This window comes from Lissotriton helveticus, chromosome 3_1 (assembly GCF_964261635.1).
Source record: "Lissotriton helveticus chromosome 3_1, aLisHel1.1, whole genome shotgun sequence".
Classification (NCBI taxonomy): domain Eukaryota; kingdom Metazoa; phylum Chordata; class Amphibia; order Caudata; family Salamandridae; genus Lissotriton; species Lissotriton helveticus.
Window position 1 is genome coordinate 83,419,578 of NC_136061.1, and position 15,384 is coordinate 83,434,961.

The 15,384-nt window shown below is 46.3% G+C and overlaps 1 protein-coding gene across 3 annotated transcripts in view; it reads right to left on the reverse strand.

The window, feature by feature from the left end:
* Nucleotides 1-442: 442 nt before the first annotated feature.
* The window catches only part of IGFBP2 (insulin like growth factor binding protein 2), a 487,588-nt gene continuing 472,646 nt past the window's right edge, over nt 443-15,384 (reverse strand). For all 3 annotated transcript variants that reach the window (XM_078679267.1, XM_078679266.1, XM_078679265.1), the window contains exon 4: nt 443-2,938. In XM_078679267.1, the coding sequence (XP_078535393.1) occupies nt 2,771-2,938 (168 nt within the window). In that variant the 3' untranslated portion in view covers nt 443-2,770. The remainder of the gene's footprint in view (nt 2,939-15,384) is intronic.

Genomic DNA, 15,384 nt, shown 5'->3' on the forward strand with positions numbered 1-15,384 from the left:
AGAGACAGATGTAGAGAAAGAGAGAGAGACAGACACAGAGAGAGAGAGAGAGAAAGAAAGATAGTAAGAGAGAGAGGGAAATATTGAGAGAAAAATAGAGTAGAAAAATGGATAAAGAGAGAGAGCGAGAGAGAGATGGGGAGAGAGACAGAGAGAGAGAGACAGATAGAGAGTAAGATGGATAGATAGAGAGAGAAAGATAGAGAGAGAGAGAGAGAGAGAGAGATAAAGAGTGAGAGTGAGATGGATAGAGAGATGAAGAGAGAGAGAGAGAAAAAGAAAGAGAAGTAATGGAGTGGAGCTGATTTGACCTGTTTGCCAGGGGTGCTTTTGGTTTCCAGTCCGGCCATTTTACAAATGGAGCTTCTAATGTGCGGAAGTTAGAGGCGAACCAGTAATACAACCATATATGCTTTACTCTTGAAAAAAATAACCACTTGCAATCAGTACACCGATTTTATTTGAGGCAACAGAAGCAAACGATATATTTTCATCTGTACAGTCAGAAGTCGAGTAATGTGCCCAAAGATTACAGATACATGGCCCTGCCCTCCCTCCGCCTCCCTCATCCAACAGCATTTTACAATTTCATATAAGTCTGAAAAGTTAAAATGAATTTCTGTAGCACTCTCTTTGTTATAATCCGCTTTAATCCTCCTCTCCTTCAATAGTAAAGTCTTTGATTTGCAGTATCCCACGGACCAAAGTTATACCCGTCTTTGCCATAATGGGGTTTTATTAATACGTGAGTTTGTATAGTGTTCACTGACTGTACAGCTTCCAGGCACTTGAGTTTATTAAGCGTTCATGAAATGTGCTGCACAGAAAGCACTGGAGACTGAAGCCCTCACCAGAATGTCAGAAGAATGTAGTATTCTGCCGGATCACCACCAGAGGGCACTAACGCGCCGCACTCCAAACGTACAGAGTAGTCTAACAGACCTACATGAAGGCTCCAACAACGAGTGCCAATACGGACAGTATTTCTGTTTGGAAAGTGATTACCTGGTGGCTCAGATCTAATACAGGGCAGCAAAGGTAATTCACCATACGACATAAGGCTTGGACTACCAAGAAGAGGGTACACACTGGACATACTTCTTGAAAGGTAAGAGATATTTTATCCTATGTGAAAAGGCATTTTGCCATCTCTGCTCCAGTTAACTGAGACATTTTCACATTTCTAGTGCCAACTGGACGCCCTTTGCTAGTAGCACCATAGAGGCAGCCAAGCATTGCCTCGCCGCAAACCTGCTCACTATCGACCCTCATCCTAGACATCCCCAGAAGCACCCACATCACTCCCTCCCTCACTGAACTTCACTGGCTCCCCATCCAGAAATGCTGCATGTTCAAGCTGCCCATCCACACCTACAAGGCCCTCCACAACACAGAACCAGCTTACAAGAACGACCGACTCCAACTCTACCATCCCACCTACAACTACGCCCCACCTCTCTCTCCCTCGCACGAGTCCTGCGCATCCGCAGAAGCAAGGCTGGAGTGTGTGCCTGCACTTTCATCGCAGCCAAAAACTAGAACAAACTCTCCAAACACATCAAAACTGCTGCTCCACTCCTCAACTTCCGCAAGAAGCTGAAGACCTGGCTGTTCAACTAGGAGCACCTCCGGGCCCACAATTCTGCCCCACTGCCTGGATACCCTCACCGGTGATAAGTTGCACCCTACAAATCCACATAATATAACATAACACCTCACGTGACTGGAACACAAGGTTTGCCGCATGTTTAATTTTCACTCGAGATAATATGAAATTCCCGTTGTGGAAAATTTTCCGCATTTCCGCATAATTCTGGCAGAATATTCCGAAACAAAATTTTGCAATTCTCACAGGCCTACCCATCACCGCTGTACTATTCAGATGAACTTTGCTAATCACCTTTTACCATTTCTATACTTATACATTCCATGTCGCAGCAGCCACATCACACCCCACCTGAGAGACCTGCACTGGCTTCCCATCAACAAGAGGATCACCTTCAAGCTCCTCACCCATGCACACAAGGCAGTCCACAACACCGGACCGGCATACCTCAACAGACGACTCACCTTCTACACCCCCAACCACCAGGTCCACTCTGCCGACCTCGCCCACGCCACCGTCCCCCGCATTCGAAGAGCGACCTCCGGCGGCAGATCGTTCTCCCACCTCGTCGCCAAAACCTGGAACATCCTCCCCATCCTCCTACGACAGACCCAGGATCTGCTCATCTTCAGGAGACTACTCAAGACCTGGTTGTTCGAGCAGTAGCAGCATCCCTCCCCCCCAGCGCCTTGAAACCCTCACGGGTGAGTAGTGTGCTTTACAAAAATTCTGATTGATTGATTGATTAATTTGCGTTCATTACTCCGCAGCCTGCTAATCATGAAACCACAAGCTTTACTGCGTGACTTCTACATATTTCAACTGATACCAGAGGTGCACAGACCTACTGGAAAATCAGGGGCTGATTCTCTAGCAGGACATATGCAGGGACGGTCGGGCTGGGGCACAGTGAGCCACACAAGTAGAGATGCCCTCTGCACCATAAGTGACTTGACACAACCCTGGCTCCCCCCAAAGGCCCTCTCTTAGTACTACTATGTTTGGGTGAGGGAACACATGCCCTCATGTAAAAAAAAAACACAAAAAGGAAACTCCCCACAAGAGCAGCAGATGTGACTATAAGCACCATTGAGCACTATATACAGACAATAAACTTGGTTAAAGCCCTAGCCCCCGACAAGCCACGCGGTGCTCCGGGGCCGGTTACTGTAGACGCAGGGGCAACGCTCCTCGCTCCTCCTGTTTGTGACTGGTGAAATACTGGGGGCACTCGGGGTCCCCCCGCACAGTGGGGGCTCCTGGAATATTCTTGCCAGTCACTGGATCGACACACCAGCACTCTCCCCGCTGGCCGTTGAGTGACATCTTGCACTGGAGGAGAGAAAGAGAAATAGGACAAACAATTCATTAATAAAAGAAAGTGAAAGCTACTCCCTAGGAAAGAAATGTATGTGGACGTCAGATGCCTGGCTTGGCATGCAGACCAAGTATATCACACTGCCTTAAGGCTCTGGCACTGATGCTAAAATCAATTGCGTCCACTCATCGTCCATACAGTATTCTGTTTGATGCACTTGCACTGCTCCCACGAATTAATCTGTGGACTTAATTTCTAGCCTCAAATTTCAAATACCTTTACATTCAAAGAACGTTTTAAAATGTTAAAGTTTCCATTTTGCTTATTTATTCAGATATACTTTATTAATCTGTTAATATTATTTCATTTACTAAGAAGTCAATGACATCCTGAGCAGGGGGTTAAGAACCATTGTCTAAAGAAATTCAGAAGGAGTATTTGAAAAAAATCCAAAAGTGCATTAAAAACAAAATGTGCTCAGTCACTGTTTAGAATTTGAATTTAGGATGTGTATTAAAATTAAAGTAAAAGTACGGAGTCATTGCTTACAATTTAAATTGAGGATATGCATTAAAAATAGAAACTGCAGAGTCACTATTTAGAATTTAAATTATGAATGTGAATTAAAAATAAGAAGCCCACAATCGTAAACAATTTACAGTGGTGATGCAGTATTTCCTTTACTATAAGAGGTGCCGGAAAAGATCAGGGGGCATATTATCAAGGGGGTTTATCTCCGCTTTTTTGGCTTTAAAAGCCAAGAAAGAGGAGATAAAATTATCTCCCTATTACCTAGCTGTCGCTAACACCAGTTAGCGACAGCTAGTAGGAGATAGCGACCATCTTGGGCCCCACTTTGCATGTCAGTGTTATTTATCACTAATGATATGCAAAGTGGGCGTGCCAAGATGTTAGCGACTGGAAACAGTCGCTAACATCGCTATCTCCTTTTACCAACTTTTGGAGATAATCTCGCTAAGCGCGAATATCTCCAAAAGCTAACACCTGCCCTGAGCAGTTCTTACCATTACCAAGACAGGGTCTGGGCTCACTGGCAATAAGGACAAGCCTCACAATCAATAACTACAAACCAAAACGAGCACCACTATTGCCACACTACTTCAACTTGGATCATGGATGATCACTTGAATTACTGAATCAAACAGTAACTCTCAGGAATTGCTTTTTCCGGAATTAATCCAATGATTTTTATTAGTTTTGCGTCCAAAAGAGCATATAAATGAACAATTTTTCTTATTTAAATACAAACAACACTTTTTGACTCCACGTCATATGTATAAAGACAATTTCTTACAACCTAACAGCTTTCATTCAGACACTCATACACAACAGCACATTGATATATACACACACAAAATTTCTGGAATTATACAACAATATTTACAATTTCGTGATTTAGAAAAATTAGCATTGGAAATAACAAATGAAAAGTTTTGAAATGCTTAATATTCAATAGAATATTCCTAATGCTGAGTAGAGGGGGTCTACGCGTTTCGATAACCCCTTGTTGTGGGGAAATCTCATCAGGACCATGTGCCTGTAAATGAAGGACAAAAATAAATCAACCGAGGGAGAGCCATGCCTCTGACACTACAGTGGGGGTGGGGGGTGGAAAAACTAATCCTACCTCTTAGGTGCTCGGTTTCATCTTGCTTGGTGAAACTGTAACAAAAACAGAGCCTCTTTAGCCTCTAATTCAAAAAGGCACTTACACTCTTTTCAGTCACAGACTCATACGTGAATACTCACATATTTTTACGCATGCCGCAATTTTCCGGTTTGTCAAAAATGGTGGAAGTGGAGATCTAAAAGAATAGAGGGATTTGTAAGAGCACGGTGGCGTTTTGCTGGCTCCTGTAACTAATTTGGATTCGAGGGGAACGACTTACTTGTTTGAAGCGTGTATGTCAACCGGGTGGTTGTTCCCGGGCTTAACGGCGGTTCTTCTCGCTTTTACTTGCTGCAATGGAAGGGGAGACTTGTATCAGGTCTCTGTCTATTTTCAATCCGCATTGTGTGCCTCGCGTTTTAAGTAAAACTAAGAGACGCGAGAAGAGCAACACCGACTGGATGGTGCCGGCCCCTGCACTTACTGACAGAGGCCGAATAGCGTGGACCCCCTGATCAATTCAGTGCAAGAGAATTATTAAGGTAATTGCAAGTGCCATTATAGCTTAAAAGCGCGAGGCACACAATGCGGATTGAAAATAGACAGAGACCTGATACAAGTCTCCCCTTCCATTGCAGCAAGTAAAAGCGAGAAGAACCGCCGTTAAGCCCGGGAACAACCACCCGGTTGACATACACGCTTCAAACAAGTAAGTCGTTCCCCTCGAATCCAAATTAGTTACAGGAGCCAGCAAAACGCCACCGTGCTCTTACAAATCCCTCTATTCTTTTAGATCTCCACTTCCACCATTTTTGACAAACCGGAAAATTGCGGCATGCGTAAAAATATGTGAGTATTCACGTATGAGTCTGTGACTGAAAAGAGTGTAAGTGCCTTTTTGAATTAGAGGCTAAAGAGGCTCTGTTTTTGTTACAGTTTCACCAAGCAAGATGAAACCGAGCACCTAAGAGGTAGGATTAGTTTTTCCACCCCCCACCCCCACTGTAGTGTCAGAGGCATGGCTCTCCCTCGGTTGATTTATTTTTGTCCTTCATTTACAGGCACATGGTCCTGATGAGATTTCCCCACAACAAGGGGTTATCGAAACGCGTAGACCCCCTCTACTCAGCATTAGGAATATTCTATTGAATATTAAGCATTTCAAAACTTTTCATTTGTTATTTCCAATGCTAATTTTTCTAAATCACGAAATTGTAAATATTGTTGTATAATTCCAGAAATTTTGTGTGTGTATATATCAATGTGCTGTTGTGTATGAGTGTCTGAATGAAAGCTGTTAGGTTGTAAGAAATTGTCTTTATACATATGACGTGGAGTCAAAAAGTGTTGTTTGTATTTAAATAAGAAAAATTGTTCATTTATATGGTCTTTTGGACGCAAAACTAATAAAAATCATTGGATTAATTCCGGAAAAAGCAATTCCTGAGAGTTACTGTTTGATTCAGTAATTCAAGTGATCATCCATGATCCAAGTTGAAGTAGTGTGGCAATAGTGGTGCTCGTTTTGGTTTGTAGTTACTGAGCAGTTCTTAGCCATGTTATCCAATGGGAGGTGGATAACATGGCTAAGAGCATTAGCTCGGTAATTCGTGAATATCGCTGACTTTTCAGCGATATTCATGCATTGCGGCCGTTTTTTATCGCATTTGCGATAAACCTTGGTAATACCAAGGTTTATCTGCGATAAAAATCGCCGCAGCTTAGCGGTAAAATTTTATCTCTAACCAAGCAATAGCGATAATTATCGCCCCCAGGTTTGGTTGACTGGAGTTATGTGATACTCCTTATTTCTATGCTTCCAAGGGTTTGAAAAGAGAAAGGCTTGTATTTATCTACCCCTGACTATGGGTTGCTTCACCATTATTTGAAAGGGTACAGTGCTGTGATCATGGGCCCAGTCCATGTAGTGCACCAAGCCATGGGCTTGGGGGGAATTAATTAAACAATCAGCCCATTATCACAATATATTAAGGCGACACCAGACTCGAACATTGATCCTCCGCTCACCAGTCGGCAGCTCTCACCACTGCACCATATCCTTTTCCTTGCAATGCCGAGGGGTGCAGAACCATATGTGACCAAAAGAGGTCTCAATGGACTCCTAGTGACAGCCTTTGGGACTGCACCCTCACAACACTGCTTGTTATTTCTTTTTCATCGAAACACCCAGTTTCAGTTGCCTAAGTAATTACTCATCCTTTAGTTATTCACAGACCAATATTTGTGTTCTAGTTACCATTTTGCTGCTTACACTGCAGAAAAAGTGTTGGCAATATTCCACTTAGACAATACAATACATCTCCCTGGGGTCAGGCACATAATGCCTTAATAAAGCAAATATTTATGCTTTTAATCGGTGTCCATTCTTGCATTCGCATTTATTTGTACTGTTGTGTAGAACTAGACACCTTTAAAGCCTAAACGTAGCCCTTTAATATTTAACGAAAATTACCATCCTGAAGGAAACTTGGTAATAATTATAAGTGCTTTCATCCCGTTGAACATGATCCGTGAACGAGTCTTAAAACCATAAAGTGCAGCTTCACTTCTGCTGGTGATCTAGGAGGCTTTAAAAGGGCAGCTGTTTCTGTAGTTTGGGAGATCCTTGCTTTTATGTCTGGAATTTATTAGGTGCCTTGATGCATGTAGAGTGTTGTGTATTTTGCCATTACAGCCTCCGTGCTTCCTGCCTGTCTAATATGTTGTTTCTCAATCTTTGTCTCCAGTATAAATTCCCAGATTCTGTCGGTCTTATCTCCTGATTCCAAAGCCAGGCACCACTTACATTTAGTGGTAACTGATGGGAAACTCAAGCCAGTACCTCCCGTTTCAACTGATTTCGCATCCACCTGCTCCCAATTAAAACAAGAAATGTGGAAATGGAAATGCTCAGCTAAATCTTTTCTGTTTATAAATGCATTAAGAGTGCTGTACCTTAAGTGGCTAATATAGGTCCCTTTAAAACTCTACAGGGACACCTTGTAACAGCCTTTGCTAATGCACCCTTTCCTTTCTTCATGGATTTTCTTTATTACTTATGCTACTGCTGGGATATTAAAAAAAAAAACGTAACAATTATCAGCTCAAACTTTCACTAATGCGAGACCTATTGTATTGCAAATGCTTGTTTACTTATGCTGACGACACACACCTGCCGATAGATAAACTTTCACAATCAAACATGGCTTCTATTGATCTTAAAGCCTCATTACAAGATGCTGCTTCCTGTATAACCTCCAACTACTGAAATTGAACTTAGAGAAGACAGAGACCTTAATCTTTGCTGGTCAATATTCCAATCGATCTGCTATGATTACAGGTGGCCACCCTGATTTGGACGTCCGCTCCCCATCACCATCACATTTGATATTATGCTGTTTTTCCCTTCCCGGATTCCTAAACTCTCTGAATCGTTCACAGAACTCTTCGCAGAGTCCTGGCATTCCTTCTAACGTTGTTGTATTACCATTGTGCAAGCGCTTATTTCATCTTGGACCAAACTTGCACTATTGAAATGCTACCTATCTCCAATTACTCAAAATAGGCTGAAATGTCTCCAGTTGCTTTAGAACTTGGGAGCTAAGCTAGCCTTGGTCCTTTTTGGGCATGTTAACATCATCCTCGCCTCAAGCGCGTAGCTGCCTTGAACTGGGTCCCTATTCAATAGCAGGTTCTCTTTAAATCTCTGTGCATACGTCATAAAGCTCTGTCCAATGACAGCCCTAGTTTCATCAGAAGTCAATTTATTAGCATGATCTTTACGTTCTAGGTCCACCAGCCTCCTTGTGCTTCCTGAATTAAATGTCCTAGTTTCCCTGACAGATCTTTCTCCTTCTTTTTGCCCTCTGTTAACAAACGTATGGAACAGTGTACTATCTACAATCAGATCTATAGCCATCTCGTTGTTAGGTAGAGACTACAAACCCTGGCTCTTCACTCCAGCTTACTGATCTGTGTTTTGGTGTAGTCTTGCCTGATCCGGGTAGCACTGGGATAACTCGTTGTAGCCACTGTTTGCACTCTAGAAGTGTACATAGATGTATATTTTTTTTTAAAGCACTACCTGAAAAGTTCATCAAAAGTAATCTTCTAAATTCTATTTATTACATTCCTCCCAGCCTAAGCACATCTTTTTTCACAAAGACCACGAATGTGCAAATGTTTTCTACTTTATGATCACTGTGCACTTTGGGAATATTAGACCGATCCAAGAGAACTTTTTTACCAAGGGAAGAGGATACGAAGAGCCCAGCACAACATTAGCAGCTGTTTGAAAACCATAAATTGGTTTATTCCATTCGAAATATCTGATCCAAGAACTTGACCAGACTAGTAAAAAGACACGACAGTTTGCGCACCCAGTTGTGGATAATCTGAAGTCTGTTTACCAGTTGCCTAGGTACCACGGGTAATTAGCATCGTCAGACTCTGTTGGAATTGTAAAGTTTGCAGCTGCCAATCTACTTCCTTCCCCATCAGCGATAGCATCATTATCACTGGGCGGCTGGAGCTCCCTTCCAATGGCCCCCAAGCGAGGCTCAGTGCATTGCAGGTATTTCCTCAGGTCCCATCTTGCCACCACGCCGGTAGTCATCAATGAGCGAGGATCTCCTTCCTGGCAGCACCCGGTGGGTCCCTGCCAGACCATGTCTCGAAGGCAGATTCCACTCAATGACTTCAAGGGGGATTCCACAGCAGCAATTAAGCAAAAGGAAAGGATGCGAGGTGTGGCCACCCCAGGAGGCTTCCAGCCCTGGCAGTTCCCAGCACCTTCTGCTGTTGCATGCCATCTCCATGTTGACTGGGGTTAGGTTCATCCTTGTCTGCTAAGCTTCTTAATTACAGCAGACCTCTCTCTCTCTAGAAAAGCGCCTCCTATGTTAATTGAGTTAGGGTGTAGAATAATGTGTTCCGAAAATCTTTAATTCAGAGTTAATCAATCTCTAAGCTCTATATTAGCCCTCAGTTTCCTAGACTGGAATGAGGGCCACAGGTCAGGGTGCAGTTTCCTGCATCCCAGAAGGACTGAAGGTTGAGTGAACAGCGGTGTTGACCAGACGTGGTCTTTCCACGCCTGAAAATGGGTACAGTGCTGGGAGCTCCTGAACAAGCTTTTTTAATTTAAAGCAGGTTTCATTTACACTGCAATAGCCATGAGTGATCCATATCCAGGGGAGGTTGGAATAGTGAGCTGCACCTTCGATCAGATAGGTTCCCAATTGCAGCAATATTTCAGCATATTACACGAGAGACATATACTCTGTACGTTATTACTCATGTCAGGTTCATCTGGTTAATAAACCTCCTGGCTCCCAGGTCCTTACCAGGTTGGACATCATGATGAGCGGAGTGTGGAAAGTCTATGGGTTCAATTCACAAATGTAAACGTAGACTTTAGTCTAAGTTTCCTACATTTGGGTATTCACAACGGTAAAGTAGGAGTAGTAAGTTTACGGGGGATGAGCCTCTGCCCACTGGGTGGAGGCTCCGCCCCATGGGTGGAGACTCTGTCCTGAGTAAGGAAACTCCGCCCTCATAAAGTAACTACTCATACCTTTGCAAAGTGGTCCCAATGTGTCTACACTGAGGGAAACTTTAACAAAGATGGGCTACGCAAACACCTAAACAATGACCTCATCTATGAACACAGGCTGGCTGACCATCGCAGCTAGGATCAGCACCCACCTCAGAGTTACACAGGAGCCTGACCAGTGCCTAGGTCCATCACAGTGTTTTGAGCCATACGTGCCCACTTTGGCAACCATTACGTTGAGGCTAGAAAAACTTGCACTATTTACCACACCCGATATTATCTGACTTCTCAGGTATTAGAATTCATCAGGTGTGATAAATAGCACCATTACTGCTCTCAAAGTCGCGCATAACATGCAGATTTTGGTGCTAACCACACCAGATATTTACATGTTGGATGTGCCAAAACTTTATTTGGGTACCATAGAGCTCAAAATCTCAAAATACTAAAACAGATCCAGAGGCACCTCAAAGCCTCTTTCAATGGATATACAATGGAATCCCTCGTGGCTTCACACAGAGGAGTTTTCATAGGGGCATGTGTCCTGCAGGACCAGCACTACATGATTTAAAATGAAAACGACTTGTTCTCTTTCCTTCAACATTTTTGGTGACTCAGCATGTGGGTGCCAGACCCCGTTTTACCACATAAATGATCTATGGGTCCCTTTTCTGTACTGTGCCCATGAGAGATATAATATGCTTGATTTTAGATAAAATGGTGGCTTGATTTTTATGTGTAGTCCTGAGTATCAGGAAAACAACTAGACTAAAAATGTCCCTCAAGGCGGGCGTGGTGCCATCATGGCGGATGCAGCCTGATCGGGGTCTGTCCACCCACGCCGAAAATCCGTTGATATCCTACATAAATCCTGCCCAGAGGAGTTAAAAATTGCTGCTGCCAATGCCCTGACCATCCGGGACTATCGTGCTCTGCTCCTACCTGGGGTCGCTGTGCCGGAGTGGAGATACTGGACAGGGAGAACTCAGGAGAGGCGCGGGCTGGGCCTTCTCCCAACGGCCCAGCCGAGCTGAGGCACTGAGATCTATGAGGTGGGCGCGGGTCTGCAAGCCGGAGAGGCGCTGGCGGAGCACGCAGGCGGGTGTCGGGATCCCGCGTGAGAGCGGAGACTGGACCTGGACTCGGGGTGGGGGGTGCCACTGTCCCTTCCCCCTTGCTTGGAGGCCTGCCATCGAGTTCCCCGCATGACTGGAGGCACGGCTGGACTGGCCTACAGCACTCGCCACGACCCATCGATCCGCTTGCCTGCATCGTGGGGATCCAGCCGGCGCCCTCAGTGACACCGGTCTCGGTAGGACCCGCTTGGGAAGTGCCGCCAGTTCCTGGTGGCCCAGCTCAACTAAACGCCGCAGTAGAAGCATCGGGTCCGCATGTGAGGCCCTGGGCGACGAGTACGGGGCCCGTGCCTGGATCGGCCTGGGACGCTGATGCCGGCGAATCAGAGCTTCCCCCACTCCCATTGGTGAGTGAGGCACCTGGACGCGGGGGCCGGCGGTGAGGTGTGCCCTTGCTCTCTGGAGTGCACCGCGAAACACCTGGGGCTCCCGACTTGGTGGGGGAGCCCTGCTACCACCCGTCCCCCTCACAAGACACCATTTTGCAGCACAGTAGGCTGAGAACACGACGCGGCCCTTTGCTGGACATAGCTCACACTTATCCAGACTACACCATCGGGTGGCACTGGTGCCTGCGACTGGCTGGGCCGATCCGATCCGGCGTGGAGTAGCGCCGCTGCTGAGGGGCGATTGGAGTGCGCAGAACACACCAACGGACACAGGAGGTGGGAGTAAATTTGGATCTGACCCTCGCGCTACTCCTCGTTGTTGCCGGCGCCCTCCCCTTGCCTTTCACTGATTGACCGGCCCCGCTGGTGGTGTGGCGCTGTCTGCCGCTCTGGCGATGTCCAGATGCTGTTAGGCCCTATAGAGGACGAGGCCCAGAGCCCCGCTACCACCCTGGCAGAGATCCTGATTGGGCAGATGTAGTTTGGGGTCGCCAGCCTGTCGAGACCCCATTGAGGGAACTGTTGCCTGGCGAGGACTTAGGGGGGCCCTAGGAAGACAGATACTCCCCTTCCACGATCCTTGCTTGCTGACCTGCGACACAAGTTATCTGCATCCACTGTGGCCACGATATGGGGGTGATGGTTTACGCCTTGGCTTGACTGGGCGCCTTCCGTGCCTCTGTGGTGTTGTTGGGTGGCCTGGGCAGGCACACCTGAAAGACTCACTGATCTTCTCCGACGTCGGACCTACCCAACTTGGGACCTATGCCGAATCCTACACCATGGTGCTCCTCTTCCCCGAGTCCAGGGCCACCTCCAGAGATAGACAAGGACAGACCCGGGGGCGCAGGCCCCAAACAGGGCACCATCGATCAATTCACAGCACCCTCTGAGGGGGCCACGGGCGGATATGGCGGCGCTACGGCTCCAGATAATGCGGCCCTGCTGGCAGCAATCAGTCATGCCAGAGACACCCTGGATGCCAAGATAGGTGAGGTGGGGTCAGAGGTCTCCTTTTTACGTCAAGATCTTCGCAAGGCAGTGGATTGCATCACTGAGGCTGAAACCCAGGTCTCGACGGTGGAAGACACGGTGTCCACCCTTCAAAAAAAAGTGAACAAGCTCACGGTGTTGTCGCAGGAGCTGGCCTCTAGGATGGAGAATGCGGAGGGTCGTGCAAGGCGCAACAATCTACGCTTTGTAGGCCTGCCAGAGTGATGCGAGGGTGTTTAGGTCACCAATATCATCGCCAAATGGCTCACAGACATCATGACAAATTATCTTCACTCCTCGACCTTCGTAGTGGAGCGGTCCCATCCGAGACTTGATGCAAAAACCTCCCCCATGTGCCAGTCATCGTCAAAATCTTGAATCATGCCGAATGGGACGCAATTTTACGATTCGCCAGAACTTACAAAGACGGCTTTCAACATGACTCTTGCTCCATTATGGTATTCCCGGATTACACATGCCAGGTCCAGAAACAACGCCAATCCTTCACCGCTGCGAAGCGCCGACTGCGTGAACTGAACTTGCAATACATGTTGCAGTATCCAGCCAGGATGCGCATGATCTACAACTCCAAATCTTTCTTCTTTGATACCCCCGAGGCCGTTTTCACATGGACAGATGAGCGCCCTCAACTTAGGCCAAACTCTCCACCTGTGGTTGATTCGGATTCTTCTCGCAGCTCCCGTAGTCAAAGGCCACGGCAAAACAAATCCAAAAAACAACGTGGCTCCGAATCAAGCAGTATGTTGGTGAGTCCGAAGCGGCCACTTTGACAGTCCAGGAGCCGTATAAGTACTCAAACCACAAGATAATTTGGGACTGGCATATTTAGAACCTCGATAACAATAGTTTCCTTTGGGTGGGCGTGGGGTACGACCATGGGACAGCCTAACCACAGACTTATTGTGTCCCTTGTTTTGTATGGTTGCGGGCTGGGAAGGGATCCTTTGGTGTGGGAATGGGGGTCCCCCCGTTGGGGTTCTCCTGTACCACACACCGTGACAGATACTCCTATTTATTGGCTGTGTTGGGTGAGGGGATTTTAGGGAAGTTTAGTTTTGATATGTTTGAGTTATTTTGTTTATTTTCACAGACAGGCCATGATCTCTGTTCTCTTCTCCCTTTAATTTCAAGTGGCGATAATGTCAGGTGATGCTACTATCGTTGGGGATCTAACAGTAGTGGTTGGAATGTCAGGGGTCTCCACAATAAAGTTAACGGGGGCAATTTTGCGGCAAGCAAAACGATAAGGGGTTGACATCCTACTCTTACAGGAACCCCATTTATTAGGCACTAAGGCCCCTTGTCTAGCTAGATTCGGTTTTCACCATGTATATCAAGCTGGGTTTACTCGGGGTTCCAGAGGGGTGGCTATTCTTATCCATAGAAGAGTCCAATTCCAATACATTGCACACAAGGCAGATCTGGGGGGCCACTTCCTCTTTGTCAAATGCACATTGTTCAGGGAACAGGTCACCATCAGCAGTATCTATGTGCCTCCCCCTCTGGAAACTGCATTTATTGATAAACCATTGGGGACATGGGCCGACATACCTGAGGGCCTGACTCTGTTAGGGGGCAACTGGAATGACACCATGGAGCCACTGGATCGCCAATGTAGCCCAAACAGCGCACCTTTACTGGGCCAAACTCAGCTACATATATGTCTATGTCTATGTACAGGTTCTTATTGAGCGCATACATCACCCAGGGTCTCATAGCGCGTTGCCTAGACTCTGGAACAGACAAGAAAGATGGCTGGAAAAGAAGTAAATTTAAAATAGCCAAGTCTTAAGGGGCTTACGAAACTTCTTGTGATCTAACTCGGTTTGCAGGGGCAGTGGCAGGGAGTTCCAGAGAGTGGGAGAAAGTTTCGAGAATGATCTACTTCCATACTTAACTGTTCGAATCTTCAGGATTATTAATAGATGTTTATTAGCAGAGCGAAGAGTCCTTGTTGGTTGATACTTTTTTAGTTTATTTGCCAAATAATGGGGGCCCTGACCATTAAGAGTTTTATGAACAAGATAGCAGATTTTAAAATGGCAGATTGGCAGCCAATGGAGTGCCCTCAGGCTAGGTGCAGAAGGAGAATGAGCTGGAAGGTTCAAAACCAACCTAGCTGCTGTATTCTGCAGAACCTGGAGCCTATTTAAGAGTTCTTCATTTATGGATGCCAATAGAGCGTTCCCATAATCCAGATGACTGATAATTAGGCCCTGAATCAATGGCAGACCGGTAGGCAGTGTGACCCGTTTAAAGATTTTACGTAGGGCATGCATAAGCCCATAGCAGGTTAGTCTCAACCTTGGGATGGGCTGACGTGTGGCGCGAATATCATCCCACAGGACACAACTTCACTATCTTTTCACAGTGCATGGGTCTCAATCGCGATTAGACAATTTTTTCGTTCCCCCGATACATCTTCACAGGTTCTCCTGTGCGACCCATCTGCCCCGTGGGCTCTCCGACCATTATCTGGTTAGTCTACAGTTTCACACCCGCTCTCGAAACCCCCCCCCCCCTGTCCCCGTGGCACCTACGGGACCCAGCATACCAGGATACACTACATATTTAGAAGATCATTGCCCCTCTGCCCCCTTTCGGACTATTTTATGAGAAGCCCTTAAAACAACGATCCGCGGTGCCGCTATTAGTTATTGATTGAATGAAAAGCGGGCAAGAATGAACAGTTGAAGGCTCTGGAGTCACATCAAACGACGCTGGCCTCCCAGTTCAA